General features: G+C 33.6%; 1 protein-coding gene across 5 annotated transcripts in view; it reads left to right on the top strand.

Annotated features, from left to right (window-relative positions):
• The window catches only part of CCSER1 (coiled-coil serine rich protein 1), a 1345367-nt gene that overhangs the window by 124555 nt on the left and 1197349 nt on the right, over window positions 1-23463 (top strand). For all 5 annotated transcript variants that reach the window (XM_040478447.1, XM_040478431.1, XM_040478439.1 and 2 more), the window contains exon 2: window positions 20725-22089. In XM_040478447.1, the coding sequence (XP_040334381.1) occupies window positions 20766-22089 (1324 nt within the window). In that variant the 5' untranslated portion in view covers window positions 20725-20765. The remainder of the gene's footprint in view (window positions 1-20724; window positions 22090-23463) is intronic.

Raw genomic sequence — 23463 nt, 5'->3', positions numbered from 1 at the left:
AATTTCATTGTTTGGAAAAGGAAATGAGGCAGACTTCATGATTTCAGTTAAGGTGATAATTAAATTTCAATAAAGCATAAGAATGATTAGTTTGGTTCATTAAAAAGAATTTATAGAATTCTTTGGTAATTTGTGTCATACAAATTCCTTGATAGGTGCTTTCTTTATAAACATTTTTTTTCCAGTGGTGAAGGTTAACATAACATAAAGAGAAGTCATTAGCTTACAATTAAATTCAGTGAGCATTTATTATAAATATATTTCTTCAATCTTGGACAGGTTTGTGTTGCCTTAGAGAAAAACTCATACTCCTAACATTCAAAGATATTTGGACTCTAGTCCCACATCTTTATCTCGTTCTGATTTCACCCCTTTGCACCTTACATTTAGCTGTGATACTAGTAAACTAGTACAGTACACAATTTCCAGATCCTGCATGCACACACAGAGTGTTTTGTTTGTTGATCAGTTTCTTTACCTAGTGGTTATCAAAGTGTGGTCTAAGACCAAAACCATCAACAACAGCTGGGGGTTTGTTAGAAATGCTGAACTTACTATATTAGAGCTGTTATTTCAGAAACTGTGGAAATGAGATTCAATAATCTGTTAACAAGCTCTCCAAGTGATTTTCATTAACACTAAAATTTGGAACTAACACTTAAAAATATACATGAATTAGAGTTAAAGATAAAAATGGGCCCTCAAATGTTTGAATAAATGGGTGAATTTTCACCTTCTTTTAGGAAAGACAAAACTTTTCAAAGAATAAAACACTGAAAAATAATAACAGACGTGAATGTTTTAGATTACATAAAAGCAAAACAAAAATGTTAAAATATCAAAAATGAAATAGGAAAATATATAAAATAAGACAAAGAGCTATATCTTTCACATATAAAGAGAGCTAACTAATCAATCAGGAATAAAAGAAAACTAAAGAAAAATAGAAAAATAACATTAAAAGACAGTTTTCTTCTTTGTATGGTTCTTTACTATTTTTTTCAAATTAGTTCTGTTTTACAACAAATCATAAAATTTTAATTAATAAAAAATATAAAATATCTTATATTAGATTCTTAGTTTGCTTAGTTCACCTCCATGTGAAAAGGGAATACATTTTTTTTTTTTTTTTTTTTTTACAAAGTACATACTATTACAAGCAGCTTTTAAATTTTCTAAAGTTCATGTTTGGAAATGGGAAAGATAAAGAAGTTCCTGGAACCAAAAGAAAATTTGCATTTATTTTATAGTGGAGTAAAAAGAATGTTCTCTTGTGAGTTGGAAATCATGTTTCTAGTTCTTGTTCTGCTGTTAACCATTACGTAATCACCTCATGATAGCCTCAGGTTCTTCGTTAATTTGCTTAGATCAGTGGTGTCCAGTCTCTAAGATGTATCAGTGTATCAAAATCATCTGAGGGTCATCTGAGGGGGAGAGTGCTAGGTGAGACCCCTACAGGTTCTGATTGAACGTTTCTGGCTCTGTGGTTGAACAATATAAATTTCTGATTATTTCCCAAGTAATGCTGACTTTGCTGGGGTGGGAACTATACCTTGAGAACCACTGGCTTCAGTGATCATCAGTTAGTTCCTTTGTAGCTCCTGTATTCCATGATCTAATGACAGTGCATTAGGAGAGAGAGAGAGGGAAAAGAAAAGAACACCCTCAGTGTCCAACCTAAAACAGAGTAGGGTTTTCAATGGATGTTTATTGAATAAATGAACTAAATTTCTTAGATCTCAAAACATTATGAAAACTGTTTAGTCTCAGATCTTCATATCTTAGTTTGCTCCTTATTAATAGTTTCTTCTTCCAGTCTACATTGTTCTCTTCTCAGAACTATAATTGTATTTATAGTCAGTACCACAGTATCATTCACACTTAGCCTTGGTTTCCTTTAATATTAGTTTAATTAATTAGATTATAAACCTCTTAAGGGCAGGAGGGAGCGAGTCTGTATTTATTTTGAACTTTCCTTTATGCCTAATACCCAATGCCTAATCTCCCACTTTGTAGGAGATTGAATAAAGCATTCCGAATCACTTACCTGTAAATAGATATAGGTTCTTTGGAAGTATCCTATCTCTGTGTCCGTATTCTTCACCTTATTGCCTGCTTTCTTGACTTGATTTGTCCAGGTGCTATAGAGAGGTGGCTCTTACTCTGTCTACATGGCCTCGAGTGAATTAATCATTGTAGAATGGGAGAGAGACATCTTGAGGACAAATAAACATACTGTGATTAGACATTTTGCCTCTGGTGGCTGCAACCATAGTGTGTTGCTCTGGCAATTTACTAAATAGTACTCTAGTGGCCTGAAAGAGTTTGTAGACTTTAAGCAGCTTCATTTATTACCAAGAAGAGATTTACACATAGGACTTTGGTCCAGCTACACTGATAATAGATGCACTACTGCTGTTGGGCTAAAATCCAAAACATCACTTAGGGTTCTTTCATTAATAAAAACTCCCAACACTGGACCAGCTAAAAACGGACACATTTAATGCCATCGAATTACTATTTAGGTGAAATGGATTACTCTTATAATAGTATAGTATAAGATTGCTATATTTAGCAGAAATGATTGAAGCTACCTATATGTTTTACCTTAAATAATGTATGGTAAATCCCTATAAGAAATATCATCCAACTGTTAAAACTTATGAAGAGTTGATAATATGTGAGAAATTGCTTGAAAGATATATATTTTACTTTATATCAATGACATAAAAATTACCTGAAAAAGTACACGCTCTTCATTGCTTTGAATGATTTACTGTGTTGACTCAGACTCATGAGAGTTAAGTATCACAGAATTGTGCAAAGCAAGGATGCAGTTCTCATATGCACATGCTTTAGTTAACATTGTGCCACGTGAAATGAATAATCCCTGCATTTAAAAATAAACAGAGTACCTCGGGTGACTCTGGGTGGCTCAGTTGGTTAGGTATCTGACTCTTGATTTCGGCTCAGATCATAGTATCAGAGTTTATGAGTCTGAGCCCCCTGTTGGAGGCGCCTGTTCAAACCTCCATGTTTGAGCCTGTCTCTACACTGACAGCATGGAGACTGCTTGGGATTCTCTTTCTCCCTCTCTCTCTGCCCCTCCCCTACCCACATGCACTCTCTCTCTCAAATAAACTTAAAAAATATATAAACAGAGTACCATGATACTTTTCATCTTTTATATTTTCCTATGTTTTCCATATTTCCCAGATTTTCTAACTTTGGGGTCAGATATGAACTTATATTTAAAAACTATATTATAGGAACACTTTACTTTCAATATAAAAAAGATTTAATATTTATGTTGAATATTCAATCATAAGTTAATACTTCTTATGTCTGTTCGTCATTTATACCATATTGACTTTACCTTTGTGATGGTCATTTTGAGTAGCATTTCTTCCTCCAGTTAAAACAAATGACAACCCAACAATCCTATTTAAACAAAGCAAAACAAAAAAACACCTAAGCATTTTTTTTTTATTCCTCCCTTTCTCTCCCCCCTCACATCCTATCCATCAGCAGTTCTTTTTGGTGTTCCCCACACCCCAAGATAACCAAGTCTATTACCTTGTTTGTCTGTACTATGACTATCCAGACCAGATCACCATCATCCTTCTTTGGACTATTGTAATTTCCTAATTGGCTGGCTATGTCTACTGTCCAGCCTTTATAAAGAAGTTCTATAACTCTTTTAACTTAGCTCACCGTTGGCTTTTTCTAGCATTTGGAATAAAATCTAAGCATATTAACATAACCTATGAAGCCCTATAGGATCTGGTCCTCCACCTTCAGGACCCACCTCATCTCATACACTCGTTCCCTTAACTCACACTGTTACTTGGATACATGAAACTCACGCCAGCCCCAGGGAGTTTGTACTGGATGTTGCCTCTGTCAGAAATGTTCTTCCCACTGATCTTCACTCATCTCAAATACCCCTACCTCCACACTTTCCCCCTTCACTTATCTCATTACCATGATTATTTTTTTACATGGCATATACACGTACGATAATATCTGTTAGGTACATTTGAGTTCTTACATTTTATCTCCTTTGCTGGAATAGATACTCCACCAGAAATGGAACCTAGTGTCTGTTATTCTCTTTTGCATTCTCTGTACTTAGAAGAAGGTGTATCTCCTATATTTGAATTACTTGAATGAGAGAATCCACTGTTTTGTGTATGCTAGAGTGGTGGTATTCAGACACGGGGTCTCTAGGACTCACCCTGGCCTACATAGGTATGGATACTTTTAAGAGAATCAATGTCTGAATCCTTTTCCATTTCTTTATCTTGCTTGAGAAGCTTCTGATGTTTGTCAGTTCATTTTCTTCCCTTTGACTTTTATGATCTCCCACTTTACAAAGAAGGGCAAACTTAAATTTCTCACCTCTTCTGAATCTTTCTAGAATGCATTGTCTACTCGTTAAGGATATCCAAGGTATCGGTCAAAAAGATTTTATTATTCAGGAAGTCCTGTGAGTACTTCTTAAAAGAAATATCGGAGGGGATAGTGCCTTATTTTACAGAAGCAATATTCCAAGTTATTTCTTCCTACCTTCCTCCCCCTTCCTTTTTCCTTTCAGATTCCAAATATTACTAAGTGAGAATGTTGACTTGGGGGTATTAAGAGTTTTATTTGATGATTTAAACCTTTTCTTCTGAAGAAGAATCTTCCTTGGCTGTTTGGTTTGACAATGAGGATTGCTTTTTCCAATTAGATTATAATGACATGTGTTTATATATCTTTTCCTCAAATAAGCAAAATATGTTGCTTGATAACGTTAATGACAATGTATTTAAAACACATATAAAGTATATAGTAGTCCAGAAAAATACTTCCTTTGCCATATTTAAACTAATGAAAAAACCGTTGGTGGTTAACTTTTCTCATCTATAGTCTTTTTTTTTTTTTTAACGTTTATTTATTTTTGAACAGAGAGAGACAGAGCATGAATGGAGAAGGGTCAGAGAGAGGGAGACACAGAATCCGAAATGGGCTACAGGCTCTGAGCTGTCAGCACAGAGCCCGACGCGGGGCTTGAACTCACGGACCGCGAGATCATGACCTGAGCTGAAGTCGGCCGCTTAACCCACTGAGCCACCCAGGCGCCCCGGTGGTTAACTTTTAAAGTGTGCTAGGAATTATATAGCTTTTCAGTTATTTTAACAAAATAAGTTTGAAATTATTGTGCCAAACAGTGTGAACAACATAAAATTATCCAAGGTATCAGCATAAAATACACTTGAATAGAAGAAAACTAAAAAAAGAGTTCATCTTTCATGTAGAATGATCAGATTTATTACCTCCATTGTATTTCCAGGCTACAGTGCAGGTCTTTACCCTAAGGGTTTGTGGAAAATATTATCCCACTCTATCCATGTTTACAGTATCTTAACTTACAGCTCATGTAGACACAAACCTTATTAAGAGAAAATTCTGCAAAGGGTGCTGCTTTAAGAGTTTTTACCATTTGAGGCACCATATTCTTGATAAAGATTCCTATTTCAAATTCTTAAAATAGAAAAGTTGGACACACTTTACATAATTTCACAATAGTAAAAATAGCTAACACTTTCTCTGTGTTGGGCATGGGTCTAAGCACTCAACACATGCTAGCTCATTTACTCCTCATAATAGTTATAATGGTAGGTGCTATTGTTCTCTCCATTTCACACATGGTGAAACTGAGGCTAAGAGGGAGAATAAGCAGTTTATCCAACGTTAACGAGTGCACAAGCCAGAATCCAAACCCAGAAGATGTGGATCCAGAAATTTAACCCTTAGATTGATTACACAGGACAAAACCAGAATGAGATATTAAGGTGTCCAGAGGAAAGCTAAAAAAAATATTTTGAGATGATTATGACCCCCATTCTGTAATTATTCCATTGTACCATTGAAATGTTTATATATAGTTTATACTATAAAATATATACATGGTGTTCCAGTCTATTATGTTGTTTCTGCACAGACAAAGCAAGCAGGGCTCCCTATAGGTTCTCCCAGTTTCTGATAACCTTCTCTTCGTTGGATGATATTTTTTCTTCATTCTTTTGAAGCTTGCATGCATGCTTCTTTAAGATTTTATTATGAATAACAAAATATTCTTAGATCTTGCTTATGTCCTTATTTAATATTCAGTCCTGTACATGCAGCTGTTAGACTAGTTAAGTCTGTTGGATGGAACAACTATTTCTTTCTCTCTTTCTCAATGTTGAACTCAACACTCTGCACATTCTTTGCTAGTGGCTGCATTTTTTTCTGCAGAATTAACGTTCCCTGTGATTTGTAATTAAAGCATCATTTAAAAGTCCTCTGATTACTTTCTAATGGATCTGTCATTGGAATACTAATTTGGGATACTAAGCCATTCCCAATTACACATTCTTAAGGTAGCAATAGCCTTAAGAATATTATTATTTAATATCATATAATATTATTGTCCCTGTATCTATTTTGTGCATTTAACAGAGCGCTGTAATTTTAAAATTTATCTGTTGTATCAGAAATACCTGGATTCAAATCTCAACTTTACCTCTCTGACTCTAAATTTATTTATTTGATAAGAATTATAGTTATCTAATGAAGTTGTTAGGAAGATTAAAATGAGATGACTTATGTACTCATTAAATATGAGGGCACCAGGGAATTTGTGACTAAGTTTTAAAAAAAGCCACAAACGGGGCGCCTGGGTGGCTCAGTCGGTTAAGCGGCCGACTTCGGCTCAGGTCATGATCTCGTGGTCCGTGAGTTCGAGCCCCGCGACGGGCTCTGTGCTGACAGCTCAGAGCCTGTAGCCCATTTCGGATTCTGTGTCTCCCTCTCTCTGACCCTCCCCCATTCATGCTCTGTCTCTCTCTGTCTCAAAAATAAATAAACATTAAAAAATTTTTTTAAAAAATATTAAAAAAGCCACAAAAAGGAAAAAAGAGAAAACTTACTATGTTAATGCAGCTTCTTGAAAATAAATTTTATTTTAAAATTATACATAAATGGGAACAATAATTATATAGATATATCAGATGTGTATAGAACAAGAGTCTTTTTGTTTGTTTGAAATAAGGACATGTTTCTGGCAATGACAGTCTCTCCTTTTGTTTGGATTAGAGTTAATTCTGTTACAGGAACTCTGAGCTCTATAAATGTTATTTTAGTCACCTATCTGTACATCTTTGAATGAGCTACTTAGCCAACTGGATTTTTATTTCTTTATCCACAAACAGAAGTTCACCTTCCAGATGAACACCAAGGTAGAACTCCTTACATGTTCCAAGATGCAAAATCTCCATCTAGTGGCAACTCAAGTCTGACACATTACTCTTGCTACCAAATACAGAGAGCTAACACAGCCCATTTGGCAGAAACATAGGTCTTTCTCTCCTGAGTTCACTCTTACTAATTATTCTATCAAATTAACAGTATGTGAGTCCATATAAACTCAAGAGCAGTCCGTCATTTCATATAATGGTCTTTGATGCAGGACCATTAGAAGATAATGAATTTATTAACAAAGTTTAAAGTTGAAATCATTGTTTCACTATATGCTAACTAATTTGGATGTAAATTAAAAAAAATAATAAAAAAAGCTTACAGTGTGTGTATGTGTGTGTGTATGTGTTTAACAAAGAAAGGAATGAGCTGAATTTATGTTCCTTTTTTGTAATATATGTTATGCGGTTTCTCTTAAAAATAAATGAATTTTAATTAAAGAACAACATAGGTAATAAAATATACTTTAATATATTTGGTAAGTTCTACTTTTAGTTATATTTTATATATAAGTTTACTAGCGTTATAAGTTATATAAGTTTACTAGCCTCAAAACATTAATATATTAACATAATATATTAATTGTTTATTATTTGCATTTTCTACCAATTTAAAATGTGTCTGAGCATAATCTGAAATAATTTTAATCTGATACCTTATCAGAGAAATTTATTATTAAAGTATGTTAAATATTAGCCAAGTCTTCTTTCCTAGATTCTAAAAACTATATCCACCCCTGTTATAATTCATGTATTACAAACTACAATTTTAAATAATAGAAAACTAAGAAAATATATATATGATTTGGTCAATTTCAATAATTTATGTAAGTAAATACACTATATGGGGGGAAAAAAGAAACTTGTTATCACATTTTAATTTTATCCTGTGACTACTAGATTGCATTCCCAGATGTAGTCTTGCTCTCTTTTTGTAAAATATACTACATCTATGTTTGTGGCCATACTCTATGGAATTTTATTTTCACTTAACTGTCAATGAAGCAATCCTGAATCTAGTTCATTATTAACTTTGAACTGAAAAAACTTTATATTCAGAATGTCGTTTTATTATCAGATGTGCGTTGTGTGTATATGTGTATGTGAGTGTGAATCCTAAATTTCACAGATGGTGTGCATGCGTTTTAATAAATTAGACTCACAAAAATCATGTATTCAGTTCTCTAATTTTATGAATGGAGAAACAGAATCCAAGGGAAATGATTTCCACAGATATATTATGAAACAGTATCATTGACAAATGTGATCATCGCATGTTAAATTCAAAGACAACACTTAAAAAAAAACAAATCCAAGATTCTTTTAAAATTATTCTAACAGAATTTGTACACCATGCCAACACATAACTGAATGGAAATGAGCACGTTCTGCAACATGCTGCCATTCGCATCATAAAGGATACAGCTCTAACAGTATTTATAAGAAAAGGGCAGTAATGATTCGCAAGTGTACTCATTTCTGTTTTTCCCTTTCATCAGGCCAATGCTGACTTTCACTTATATTGATCTAAGTTTATATTTTTATTGATCCAGTTTATGTTTAAACTGGAGCATACATTGAAAATATTGAACTCCATGTTACTGCCAATGCTGATTTGTATTGTCAGATGTGTGTATTACCAATAATATACACACAGACACAGGTATAACATATTTATGTGTCGAGTGTAGCTATCTTTAAGTTTAATCTACTAATATGTATTCTAATTTGTGTTTAAAAGATTCTTTCCCTCTGGTTTTGTGTCATCTTATTTGACATATGACAGTATTTTTCTTCTCTTATTTATATTTGTGTCAGTGACCAGGAGCTGTTCTATGCAATATTGTAAATAAAATTAAAAAAATTAAGGGATAGATATTTACAACATATATAGGAACTAGAGATGCCACCATCTTTATTTATATACTATCTTTATATGCTTTATCTTTTTTATATTAATATGTATCTTATAAAGCAGTGCATATCTTTTACTCTTTAGAAAACAGAAGAAACTGTTGGAAAATAAATAATAAATTTTCATTGATATGTTTGAATCTGAATTCTTTTTAAAATACTAGTTCTAGAGGCACCTGGGTGGCTCAGTAGGTTAAGCGTCCAACTTCACCTCAGGTCATGATCTCACAGTTTATGGGTTTGAGCACCGTGTAGGGCTCTGTGCTGACAGCTCAGAGGCTGGAGCCTGCATCAGTTTCTGTGTCTCCCTCTTTCTCTGCCCCTCTCCCACCTGGACTCTCTCTCTCAAAAATAAATAACATTAAAAAAATTAAAAATTAACAAAATAAAATACCAGTTCTATAAATACTTATAAGTGAATAACTAAAAAAAAAATCTCTTATTTTTGATATTCTAACTTCCAAGAATTGGAGTCTTCCTTCAATTCAAAACGCAATTTATTTTTACAAGGTGCTATCTGTTTAAAAAAAACACAATTTGCAAATGTATTTGGAGACTTTCATTTTTCATTTACACAAAGGACTTGATAATTAACTGCCCAATAAATCTTAAATTGGTTTTGAAAGTTATAAGACTTTACTGTTAGAAAGGAAGCTCTTCTGCACCCTCTGCTGGTATGTAAGCACAACTGCAGGTTATTTGTTATAAAGTTGCTCCTTTACTTTTTAGTAAAGAAAATAAAATATAAGAAATCCGGTGATTTTAATTAGTAAACAAAACATTTTAAATGTCTAAAAGAAGCATGCATTTTTAATTGAGCAAATATAAACGGACCTTTCTGGTTAGTTTACTAGCCTCAAAAAAAAAAAAATAGTATAATGCCCTCAATTTATTATTAATGAGAAAAAGTCATAATGCCATATGCTTCCAGATCATCAGGTAATTCAATTTTATTAGCCAAATATATAAAATAATATGTAGTGGTTTAATGTTTGCATTATGAAATACCAAAACATTAAAAAGACTGAAAATCTGGAATGAATCAATTGTGTCTGACTTATCACTGACAACATTTAGATGAATTGTCCTATGGTAAAGAAATAATGAAAGTTTTTTAAGAGGAAAAAATAGCTCTCAATAACTAAACTAAAGACAATTTTAGCTGATGGGAAAGTAAATATCAATTTATAAATAGATACAGTTACGACCAACAGTCACATAAAATATGAATTTCAGTGTTAAAAATGTAGGTTCAGGAAAATACCAAGCCTTTGTATCAGTGCCAGGATTCTTAGCACTACCATAGGTTTTACTTATTTAAATATTTTGTGCTAAAATATAAAATGTCTGAAGTGATTAGTGAAATACCCAGAGTTAGTATTTGCATTTTGTCATATTGGGTCAAATTATTAGTTATTTGTTTTCAAATTATTTTTAGAAAAAACATTTTCCCAGGTGTTCATTCTGCTTCTTCCAGAGGCAACTTCTTTTTAATTTTTGTGTGCCTTCCAAGTTACTTTTAGCATGTTCACATGCCTAAATGCTTCACATTATATAATCTTTTGATAGGCTATGTATTTTTATACTATGTTAATTTGAATTTTAAAGGTTTACTTATAAAAATAATTCACTAATTCATATTGTTAAAACTTCATCATATTACATATAACACTAATGTCCTCATTGATGACAGCCCTGAATACAAAGATCCTGTTCAAAGATAATCCCTGTTCACACTTTGAAATAGGTTATTGCAGATTTTTTCCTATACATATACATATATGTAAATTTGTAGAATATTTATTACTTTAAAAATTTCATAATACATTTGTAATTTATAAAACATGTCTTTTAGCTATTTGATTTTATTAATTAAATGCTTTGGAGATTGTTTTCTATGTCAGTTTATATCTTTTACTTTACATGTTTAGCCCTTGTGCATTATACTGTACAATAGATAAGTAATATTTTTAAAATTCTCTTAATTGTTGCACATTTATATTTAATTAATATAAATCAGTGAATATCCCTATACATATATATTTGTGCAGATGTGTGAGTATTATTCTAGGGTAAATGCTGACAAGTGAAATTACTTAACTTGGTATTTTGATACATAATTTTCTAACATTACTGTGACAATTTAGACTTCTTTGTAAGTGTCTAGAAGTACCACTTTACTCACCCAAACTTGATATTATTTAGTTTTAAAATGTTAGTTGTAAGAAATAGTATCTTGCAGTTTTTTTCTGATTAATAATTACAGATTTGTGTTTCTTCTTATGAAATTCTGATTAATAATTACAGGAACTATTTTTTTCTGATTTAAAATTACAAATTTGTGTTTCTTCTTATGAAATTCCTGTTGTATTTCTTGCTACTTTGCTTCCTTTTTTTTTTTCTATTTCTATTTGTGTTATAGGAGTTCTTTTTATATTCCCTAATTACTAATAGGTTTGAATATCTTTCATGTATTCATTGGTGATTTGTATTTCTTCTAGGAATTGCTTGCTCATATTCTTTACTTATTTTTCCTTTTGGATTGTCTTTTTTAAATTGATTTATAAGAATTCTTTATATATTCCTGATAATCCATTGCCTATTGCATATGGTTCAGAGTTTTTTATCTCATGCATTAAGGAAGTTTACAAATGGTTGACAGGCATGAGAATACAAAAGATCAGCCCTATCTCAGAGTATCAGTTAGTGCAGCAGATCCCCTGGGATCAGTCTGAAGTTAGTTTCCATTGGTACCACATATTTGATTAACTTTTCCCTCTGTCCATTTATCCTCCTTTCTTTACCTTCTGAGAGTCTTATAAATTGTTTGAACAAGAGTCCTTTGCTCAGGGTCTGCTTCTAAGAAACCTTACTTAGAATGCTGTGAGGAATTTTTTTTCCAAAATATTTTAAAACCAGTGCACATTTCTCCATTGTGAGATATGATTATGAAAAATAATATAAATTTTAATTATTAACAAATATGTATATTTTTAGATGTGTGCTATCCTCTTTATTTTTTTTTCAATATATGAAGTTTATTGTCAAATTGGTTTCCATACAACACCTAATACTCATCCCAAAAGGTGCCCACCTCAATACCCACCTCCCACCCCCCATCAACCCTCAGTTTGTTCTCAGTTTTTAAGAGTCTCTTATGCTTTGGCTCTCTCCCACTCTAACCTCTTTTTCTTTTTTTTTTTTTCCTTCACCTCCCCCATGGGTTTCTGTTAAGTTTCTCAGGATCCACATAAGAGTGAAAACATATGGTATCCATCTTTCTCTGTATGGCTTATTTCACTTAGCATCACACTCTCCAGTTCCATCCACGTTGCTACAAAAGGCCAGATTTCATTCATTCTCATTGCCACGTAGTACTCCATTGTGTATATAAACCACAATTTCTTTATCCATTCATCAGTTGATGGACATTTAGGCTCTTTCCATAATTTGGCTATTGTTGAGAGTGCTGCTATAAACATTGGGGTACAAGTGCCCCTATGCATCAGTACTCCTGTATCCCTTGGATAAATTCCTAGCAGTGCTATTGCTGGGTCATAGGGTAGGTCTATTTTTAATTTTTTTGAGGAACCTCCACACTGTTTTCCAGAGTGGCTGCACCAATTTGCATTCCCACCAACAGTGCAAGAGGGTTCCCGTTTCTCCACATCCTCTCCAGCATCTATAGTCTCCTGATGTGTTCATTTTGGCCACTCTGACTGGCATGAGGTGATATCTGAGTGTGGTTTTGATATGTATTTCCCTGATGAGGAAGTGACGTTGAGCATCTTTTCATGTGCCTGTTGGCCATCCGGATGTCTTCTTTAGAGAAGTGTCTTTTCATGTTTTCTGCCCATTTCTTCACTGGGTTATTTGCTTTTCGGGTGTGGAGTTTGGTGAGCTCTTTATAGATTTTGGATACTAGCCCTTTGTCCGATATGTCATTTGCAAATATCTTTTCCCATTCCGTTGGTTGCCTTTTAGTTTTGTTGGTTGTTTCATGTGCTATCCTCTTTAAAGCTGTGTATTTGTTACATTGACATTGGCATTGCTCAACAAATTTATCAAATTCATCTTTTGGGAATCTTGTTTGGAGCCTAAGACACAGTCTTTGAATATTTATAATATTGTCAGTTATTTGATCCTTGAAGGCTGAATTATTTTGTTGAAAATAAAAAAACTAAGACTGATAATTGAATTCAATATTAATAAAAAATTGAACTAAACTTGTCAAGAAGGAGATCAGCATGATCAATAATATTTTGGGTCAAAAGCATGACATAGTTGAATGGAATATTTGTAAGAAAAAAGTTAAAAAATTTAATAATGGCCACATCACTATTTATTCATATATATCAATACTAATTCTAAGTCCCATCTACATGTAGGTACTGCAGCTTCTAATGGTCATTGTGTCCTGTTTGGAATTGACTCAGGAAATGACAGTATTAATCTATGAGTAGACAGAATTAAAACTTTGAGAGAGGTTTGGAAAGTTCTAAGTTGAATTAGAAAAAAGTTTGCTGTGAAACAACACAAGTATGGTTAATTATTCTTGATAAATAAGTTACAGTTATTAAACATTCATTACGTGAGACCCTATACTAAGTGGGTTTTTTTTTTTTTTTTTGGTGTTTACTTGATCTGATAAAAATTCTTCAAGGCAGTTGCAACTGTTTATCCTCATGAAGAAACTTTAGGCTGTAGGAATTTAAGTAACTTTTAAGCCACTGCGAAGTCACACAACTCATGTGTCATGACAAATTCAAGTCTAGACATGCTTGTGTCAGAGTCCACATTCTTAGCAGTTATACATTCATAGTGTGTAAATCCCAAAACATAAACTATAATATTTTAAAAATGTAAATGTAGTCTTATTTACCTAAGCCTGGTCACATGTGGATATGGCTTTTGACTTCTTTCACTATTAAATTCTGTCTAATCTCTGGCCAGAATCCATTATTTTTGTATTTCTTTTTACTCTCCATTGTCTGTTCTGGTCACTAAAGGACTAAGGTCATATAGGCCTGGGTCTCAAGATTACATGTCTTTATAAATAATGTATCACGACCCCTGTTCTTCCATCAATTCAGGCAAGGAACTCATCTGCTTCCCTAAATTCTGCTAGAATAATCTCTTTGAAATGTATTCTCCTTTACTATAGTAATAGTTCCTGTTATCATGCTAATTTGGCATCTCTCTCTTTTTCCTAGGAGATTATCTATACAGATCTTTTTTAAAATATTTATTTATTTTAATTCAAGTTAACATATAGTGCAGTGTTGGTTTCAGGTGTAGAACACAGTGATTCTTCGCTTACATATGATCTAATCAGGGTCCATCTATCTCTGTTTACATTTCATCTTTAGGGTCAAATCATTGTGAGTAGTGACCTTCACCTAAAGGTAGATATTTCTGATATAAGCAATGCTTTGTTTGGATTATTTTTTTGTTTATTTTTTGAACAGAGCTTCATGTACTCAGTGTGGCTAAATTATATGCAAATTTAATGATTTGCGAATTAAACCTATCCAATCAATTATATTATTTCTGACTCTTTCTATCTTCTGACAGTCTCATTCTCTTCCCTGTGATTGATCACTTACTTGGCCCTGATCATTCAGTTTTTGAATTTATCTCATGTTGCCCTCACTGACCCTGTGGCTGAGGTGTCCCTGTTCATGTTATGGTAGTGATTTATCTGTTAAAAATGCTTCCTTTAGTTTCCCATTCATTTAAGGGAAAACAGTAAAACATTTTAGAAATTCATTTAAGAATAACTTCTACCATAAAGTAAAAAAACGTTGAGGTGTAAATTGCATGGCTTTGTAAAGAAAGAGTCTGGACTGGAGGGCTTTCCAGCTGAGCCCTGACCACCCAACAGGTGTGAGCCTCATTTAAATCTGTAAAAAAAAAAACAAAAACAAAAAACGACATAATTAGATAAGATTGTTTTAGAAACTTTTTCAAGCTATTATTTTATTTAATTTTAGTAAAAGTTGACCAATGCTCTTTGATATGTTTTCAGATAATTTATTTTCTGCCATCCATACTTTCTTAATGTTGACAAGTTCTTACTTAGAGAATACTTGATTTCTCTGAATTTTCATTCTTCCATTTCATCATGTACTGTAGATTTTCTTTTCAGCATGGTCACTTAGGCTGTATTGGGTTATTTTCTGAAATCTTTTCTGAGAAAGAATAGAGCTGGGACCAGATTTATTTCATCAACATTGCTCATGAACATTTCAAATATTGATCATTCTTTTTAAATTCAATAATAATGTATACTTAATGGAGGTTCATCATAAGGGATTGGAAACCTGATATCAATTTATATATCTTCCCCCCAAAATATTTTTAGGTTGATTTTTAAAATGGAGTGATTCAGCCAGATCTTGACAAGTAGCTCATTTTTATAGTCTCTTTATGTGGTGCTCCATCTTGTAACACTTGCATCAGAAAAGGAAGAAACTAGAAATTTACTCAGTAGCAGGCAGAGTGCCATTTCTTTCTGATGTTGCACCTTCTCATACTTAAAATAATTATTATCTGTGTTTCAGCTCATGCTACTAGTAAGTGACAGAGCTTGGATTTGAAACCAATTTTTCTTTTTTTTTACTTATTGCATGTGTGGGTAAGTATTTTTTCTTTAGTTTTATAAACCAAACATCACCAATTTGGGGAGAAAGACAAAGGATACTTAGGACTATCTAGCATGTGGGCCATCAGGTGACTCTTCATCTTTGACTTATAGTGAAAAAATATGAGAAGTATGCAAATTCTAGGCAAATAATTTTTAAAATGATGGGAAAGAAAAAGGTGAAGAGGATTTTGTTTTGTTTTATTTGCACCGACAGACATACCTATTTGTGTATATGGTAATGAGTTTCTAAGATGATTGCTTTAAAACCCTGCATGGTCTTTTTATGCCTTGAATCATGGAAGAAAGTGTGTGTGTGTGTGTGTGTGTGTGTGTGTGTGTGTGTGTGTACACTTTTTTTTCCAGTATGTCTTATTTCTTTAATGTTTTTTACTTTTACTCTGTTTTAAATAGGTAACATTAGCAATGCATATATCCCCTTTAAGTAGAATTTGTGTTTTTCTGAACCATGCCAAATAAAATTCACCTTTAACGCAATTCAGAATAGATCTACCATATGACGCTGTACTCTCTTAAGGGTAATAATAGTGTTTGCTCAAGTTGTAGAGATCACTGAATAAAATACATTCTGGGAACTTTTTGTTAAATCCTGGTGTTAAAGAGCAAAGGGTACCGTTTCTTCATTTGAGGTCAAACTGAGTCTCACGTCATGTCCAGTAGGCCTGTATATGCATCCAGTAGGTGGTATTGGGTATAGTAGTCTAATGTTTTGTTTGTATAAGTTTAATGATATTAGATGGCACTCTTATATGACAAATTTGTTTTTCCCAATAAAATAATGTTGATTATAGTAAGGCCCCTGAAAGATGGGCAGGTCTAGTTCAACCTGTGTATTACTTTGGCATCTGTTACGACTTGAGGTGATATGTCTTCTGAACCAAGAAATAGAGGAGAATTGAGAAAATATGTTTATTTTATCTCATTTGAAAATTTATAAAAATACATGAAAATGTATACAGGTCTTATTAAGAAAGGATAATTGCTCTACTAAAATTATAAAAATAATATATTAACATGTTGCAGTGTAACATTTGTCTTTCATTAATAGTTGTTACGATATATTGTTTTCTTCAACTTTTCAGCATTGTGCTTTCATAACACTTTTAGATGTTAGCAAATTAAAAAAAATTTTTTTTCTTAACGTTTATTCATTATTGAGAGACAGAGAGAGACAGAGCATGAACTGGGAAAGGGCAGTGAGAGAGGGAGACACAGAATTCGAAGCAGGCTCTAGACTCCAAGCTGTCAGCCCAGAGCCTGACGCGGGGCTCGAACTCACGAACCACGAGATCATGACCTGAGCCTAAGTTGGACGCTCAACCGACTGAGCCACTGAGGCGCCCCTGATGTTAGCAAATTTTAGATTATTGAATGATTTTACAGTTGGAAAGCCTTTCAATTAACTTACAAATTTCTAAAAGTTGTAATTTAATAAAATTAACTTCAAAATTACAGCATTTGTTTATGGTAGTGGGCAGAAAATATGTTTATTTACATTTGAAATACTGATGTATTCAAGTTAAAACTTTGTCTCTGAAATCCATTTGCTCTATTGGTACTAATTGTGTATTACATTAGACACTGGGGTCTCAAAGCAAAGCATAGATGGCCTTTGTCACAAAGAAACTTAAGGTAAAATAGTAAAGCCAGGTAAACAGATGTTAACTTGTAAGGTAATACTGCAGGATACGTAAACAATAGTATTACATCCCAAATGGAAGAGGATGGGAAAAGGGTCAGGGATGGCCTCCTGGAAAAGACAGTGTCATAGAAATATTCCTAAATATTTCAAATCAGAGTTACAGGAGGGGCATCCCAAGCAGGCGGTCCTACATCTGCAATTGCCCAGAAGATGAACGTGAACAGAAAATGGCAAGTAGTAATCAGTCCAAATAGAGAATTAAATAGGGAGGGGATAATGAATCTGGCGATATAGAGAGCATCTGGACATTGAAGAGTCTCTCTGAAGAATATGGGCAATTCCAACCTATAGATATTTTATCTTTCTCTTTTTTAGCTGGAAAGCTCTCAGTAGGAAATCAAGACCTTCATTTAAAAGACTATCAGTAGACAAAGTAAAATCTAAAGGATTTTTATCTCCAGTAGGTTTTATATCTACTTCATGTCATCCCATTCAATGTACAAATATCTCTTAGTATCTATGATGTTTTTACTTCAATTAGGTTAAGTGTATTAGTAGCCTAAATGTATTTTTTGTACCCAATAAAAGTCTTGTTTTCATTAAGCACTTAGAAAGACAGGAGTCATTACTGTAAATTTTTTTTCTGAAATTTTTACTAGTTAAATCCTTTGAATACTTATTAAAGAGAGATTGAGTCACTATTTTTAAATGCTGACACAAAAGCAAGAAATAATAAAAAAGACCAATTAATATTTCAGTATACATAAATACTGAAAAAATCCAATAGTAATGGTAAATATCTTGACATAAATGCATTGATAACCATAGATGCACCACCAGCTGCACATCGTAATGTTTGATAATACTCTAATTATAGCAAAACTCTTCACTACGCATTGAATGGAAATCTTGCATATAAATGAAAAATCACAGCTGAGAATGATGTTAATTAAAGCATTAGTAAAAGTGAAATCATGAAAAATTGTATTATTTTTTGTATCCACTTTGGAAATCGGATATTGGTTAAATTAGATTTAACCTGGGAGGAAAATTAGACTTGTGTGTGTATGTGTGTGTGTATGTATGTATGTATTCATTCATTCATTCATTTTATTTATTTTTTATTTTTAAAATTTTTTTTTCAACGTTTATTTATTTTTGGGACAGAGAGAGACAGAGCATGAACGGGGGAGGGGCAGAGAGAGGGGGAGACACAGAATCGGAAACAGGCTCCAGGCTCTGAGCCATCAGCCCAGAGCCCGATGCGGGGCTCGAACTCACGGACTGCGAGATCGTGACCTGGCTGAAGTCGGACGCTTAACCGACTGCGCCACCCAGGCGCCCCTCATTCATTCATTTGAGAGAGAGAGAGAGAGAGAGAGAGAGAGAGAGAGAGCAAGTTGGGGAGCAGGGCAGAGGAAGAAAGAGAGAGAATCTCAGGCTTTTGCTCAGTGCTGAGCCTAACGTGAGGCTCAATCCCACAACCTTGGATCATGATCTGAGCTGAAATCAAAAGTCAGCTGCACAACTGACTGAGCCACCCAGGTCCCCCCAAATAAGATATTTCTAATTTGTGAGACTTTAAGACCTAAAATGTCTTTGTTTGTATTTTAAGCTTTCTTCTCCCAAAGATTTACAAGAATATGCAAATATTTTGGGAGTGTTTTACACATAGTTTGATTTAATTCAAATTTAGTGAATTCATCATCTAATAAAAATCATCTAATACAAATCTGTTAGATTTTATATCATTTAGGACAAAATATTAAACATTTTTGAATGCATATCTGAAAGAGAAAATATTTTTCATTTTATATACTTCTTCAGGGCCATGAAAGTATTTCACTTGATCATTTTCATAATGTATCTGTAAGAATAATAAAATGGAGGCTGGTCACTTTATGTAGTATTTGTTATTGTTCAGTTAGGTAGTTTTGGTTGCAAAAACCAAAATGAAACAATCTGATTAAAATTTGACAGAGGGGCTGTATACATTACAGTTAAGGAATTATGTGAAATACGGAAACTAAAAACAGAAACCAAGTCACGGCGCATTATGAAAACCAGTGAAAAATAGCAGGCATCAGAATAGCCAGATTGACTCTACAACTAAGAATCTCTGAAATGGAAGCAGAGCTGGACCTTCAGCAGCACAAGTTTTGGCTCTTTACTGAAAGCAGTCTCTGTCATGCTGATTATGAGCTGATCCTGTGGTTATATAAGGATTAGTTTCTTGCTTTACTCTTTATTGGCTCAATGACAGAAAGTTACCTTTCTGTTGTAAAATGACCATGGAAATATTATCTACTTCTACAGTTAGAAGCATTAAAAGAGATAATCTATGTCAGAAAAGTGTTTGGGACATCACGGTTGATGAACTATATAGTTGCCACCTTCACTTTTTCTTCCTTCTTTTTCTTCATCATCAGCACGTTGATGTTAATATGGTTAATAAATTTTCTATGCTTCTGCTGCTGTCACTATGTATTTTCACTCGTGTCAACATTACCAGTTGAATTAATTTTCACTGGAGTCTTTTCTTCAATTCATAGTTGTGGTTTCCTCATAACCTTATTTTGTTTATAACTCTACACTGTATCCTTTCTCATTTAGTTTCCTCTATCAATGCCCTGATTACCTCTAAAAGTCCCAAAATCAAACTCCAAGGAGAACAGTACTTCCTAATTGTTTTTTCTTTGAATGAAGATTCTAGTGTCAGATCATACCTTAGTCTGATCTGTGATTCTGTTAAGCTCAAGTGAATAACTTCTTAAGTCTTGTGATATATCTGTTTCTGGTCAAGAGAGGCAGTAGTGGGGCATATTACCCACAGGGCAATGATTATGGCTGTCACAAGACTACTGCATCTAAATATGTAGACATAAAAAGTTAGGATTAAACAATTTACCAAATTATAGAACCAGTGGGAGTAGTAAGGCTGGGTCTTGAATAGTGATCTTGTGTTTCTCAACCCAACAATGTTTTGAATAGACTAAATATTCTTGGTAATCTTGACATTTCTGAGCCATCATAAAATCATTGTGCAAATCACTGGATAATTTTGCTACTTATAAATTAAAAAACAATCCTCATCAGAATTTTGTTATCATTTTAGTATGAGCCAAGTTCTAGTCCATGTCCTGAAAAACAGTGTTTTGTTTTAAAATGTCTTATTTATAATTGATTTCTTTTGATGCATTCTTTTGTTTTACCTTTTTTAGGCTGCTAAGTTGGCTGTCACAGCGCAAGCCTTGGAGTCCCAATGGGGGACTCAGGATCAAGACGATCTACCCTGGTCTCCCGGTTGCCAATATTCAGAAGAAGTATTAGCAGAAGACATGATTCTCTTCCTTCTTCACCCTCCTCCAGTAATACAGTTGGTGTCCACAGTTCCTCTCCTTCCAGCACTAATTCAAGCTCAGGTAGTACAGGTAAACGCAGGAGCATATTCCGTACTCCTTCCATTAGTTTCCACCATAAGAAAGGAGGTGAACCTAAGCAAGACACTACCAACCAGAACCTTAGTATTTCAAATGGTGCTCAATCTGGTCATAGCAGTATACAAAAACTGAGTTTGGAAGAACATATTAAAACCAGGGGAAGACATTCTGTTGGTTTTAGTAGTTCACGAAATAAGAAAATAACGAGATCCTTGACAGAAGATTTTGAAAAGGAAAAGGAGCACTCAACTAATAAGAATGTCTTTATAAATTGCCTAAGTTCTGGCAAAAGTGAAGGGGATGATTCTGGATTCACAGAAGAACAAACTCGCCGTTCTGTTAAGCAGTCAACAAAGAAGCTACTCACTAAATCTTTTTCATCTCACTATAAATTTTCTAAGCCAGTTCCACAGAGCCAATCCATTTCATTGGTACAACAGTCTGGATTCTCATTGGAAATTACACAGTACCAGGAGAGAGAACCTGTATTAGTAAGAGCTTCTCCATCTTGTTCTGTGGATGTAACAGAACGGGCAGGAAGCTCTTTACAATCACCCCTGCTTTCTGCTGATCTTACAACAGCTCAGACACCTTCAGAGTTCTTAGCCTTGACTGAAGATTCTGTGTCTGAAGCAGATGCATTTCCTAAAAGTGGAAGCATGGCATCCCACTGTGAGAACTTTGGCCACAATGATTCTACCTCTCAGATCTCTCCCAATCCTGCTGCTGTTACAAAGACAACAATAGACCTTATGGGAACTGTTCCCTGTGCAATTATGTCTCCTGGGAAATACAGGTTAGAAGGCCGATGTAGCATTGAATCTAATTCCTTACTAGAAACCTCTGCTGCTAATCAGAAGGAAGTGTTATTGCAAATCACTGAACTACCTGTTATGAATGGGAACAAGTCAGAGACTCATCTGTCAGGAGATATGCAAAGAGAAGAACATAAGGTAGTACAAAATGGTGAAACAATGTTGGCAACAAGCTCTCCGAGGAAACTTGGATTTTATGAGCAACATAAAGCAATAAGTGATTGTGTTAAAGGGATTCATCCTATTTCAGATTCAAGGATAATACCCTCTTCTGGTGATCATCATATTTTTAACAAAACATCATATGGATACGAATCAAATCCTGCCAAAGGTATGCTGATTTTCTTTGTATAATAAATATGAATTATAATTTCATTCTAGTTTATTTAATCTTCTTATTTCATCCCATGAATAGAAACCACATTTCCTTATTTTTCATTCTCTAGTTTTTTTTTTTTTCTGATTTATAATTTATTTTAAATCTTTTCTCTACTTGATTTTAAATTTCATACTATGGTAACAATGTAATTCAGCAACACTACTCATTTTTCTTAGTTGTGTTGCCAAGATTCTAGCCCTCAGGAGAGAGGGGAAAGAAATTATTTTTATTTGTGATGTGGCTTTGTCTAAAAGGATTCTCTTTTTTAAAGTAAATGAGTCTTGGTATTTCTTAGTCAGTGAAATGAGTATATTCCAGCCAAAATCACCCTAAAAGAAATTTTCAATAATTTAAATTCTATTTCCTATTTTACCAAAACTGTCTTAAGTAGGATCCACGTTTCAGCACAAATAGTCTCTATGTCTAATTACAATAGACTTGCAGGCTTTAAAAGTACTGTCCTTGGAGCTTGGTTTTAAACTTGTGTCTGTCATTAACTACCTGTGTAACCTTGGGTACCTTCTCTTTGCTTTCTATAAAGGGGGGATGGGTGCTTGAATTACTCTAGTATGTCATTATGTTATTTAACAGAAAACTTTGTTATTTATTATAAATTTCAGTTAAGAAAACTGTTGAATTCTTACCACGTACTGGGCTGTATTTGACGTACCACTGCTGCTGCCTTTGCTGCTTCTGCTACTACTACTGTTACTGTCAACTAGTTCTCCCAACATTGAATGTTGATTGTGTCTCGTTTCCCATTTTGTGCTCTTTGGATACATTAATTAATTGAATTCTCAGATGGTTGAAATCACTACTATTATAGTAACCCATTTTACAGTCAAGATATTTGGAACACAAATAGGCTAAGCAATGTGTCCAAAGTCACAAAGTTAGTACATAATTGTTTGGGATACAAACCTTATGAGATACACATTTACACGTTCCATTTTACAAATGCAAAAACAGACCAAGGATCATATAGCTGTTAAGTAGCACAAGTTACAACTATCTCAGTTCAAAGCTCAGGCTCTTAGTGACTAGGCTTAGTGACATCATGACCCCAGCTCTTTCCAAACCGTTAAGGATAACACTAAAATATTATATACAACTTATAATAAGTTAAATTATAGAGTATCAAGCATCATAAGATTATATGATTAATCCAGCTAGTCCCTCCATGAATATAACAATTTTAAAGTTTTAAATGCTCCCTCTCTCTCTGCTCCTCCCCCATTCATGCTCTGTCTCTCTCTGTCCCAAAAATAAATAAACGTTGAAAAAAAAAAATTAAAAAAAAAAAAAAAAAAAGGGGGCGCCTGGGTG

This window comes from Herpailurus yagouaroundi, unplaced genomic scaffold (genome assembly GCF_014898765.1).
Source record: "Herpailurus yagouaroundi ecotype Mexico unplaced genomic scaffold, PumYag 28, whole genome shotgun sequence".
Lineage (NCBI taxonomy): Eukaryota > Metazoa > Chordata > Mammalia > Carnivora > Felidae > Herpailurus > Herpailurus yagouaroundi.
Note: the sequence above shows the minus strand (reverse complement) of the source record. Positions and strands in the feature narration are given on the sequence as shown.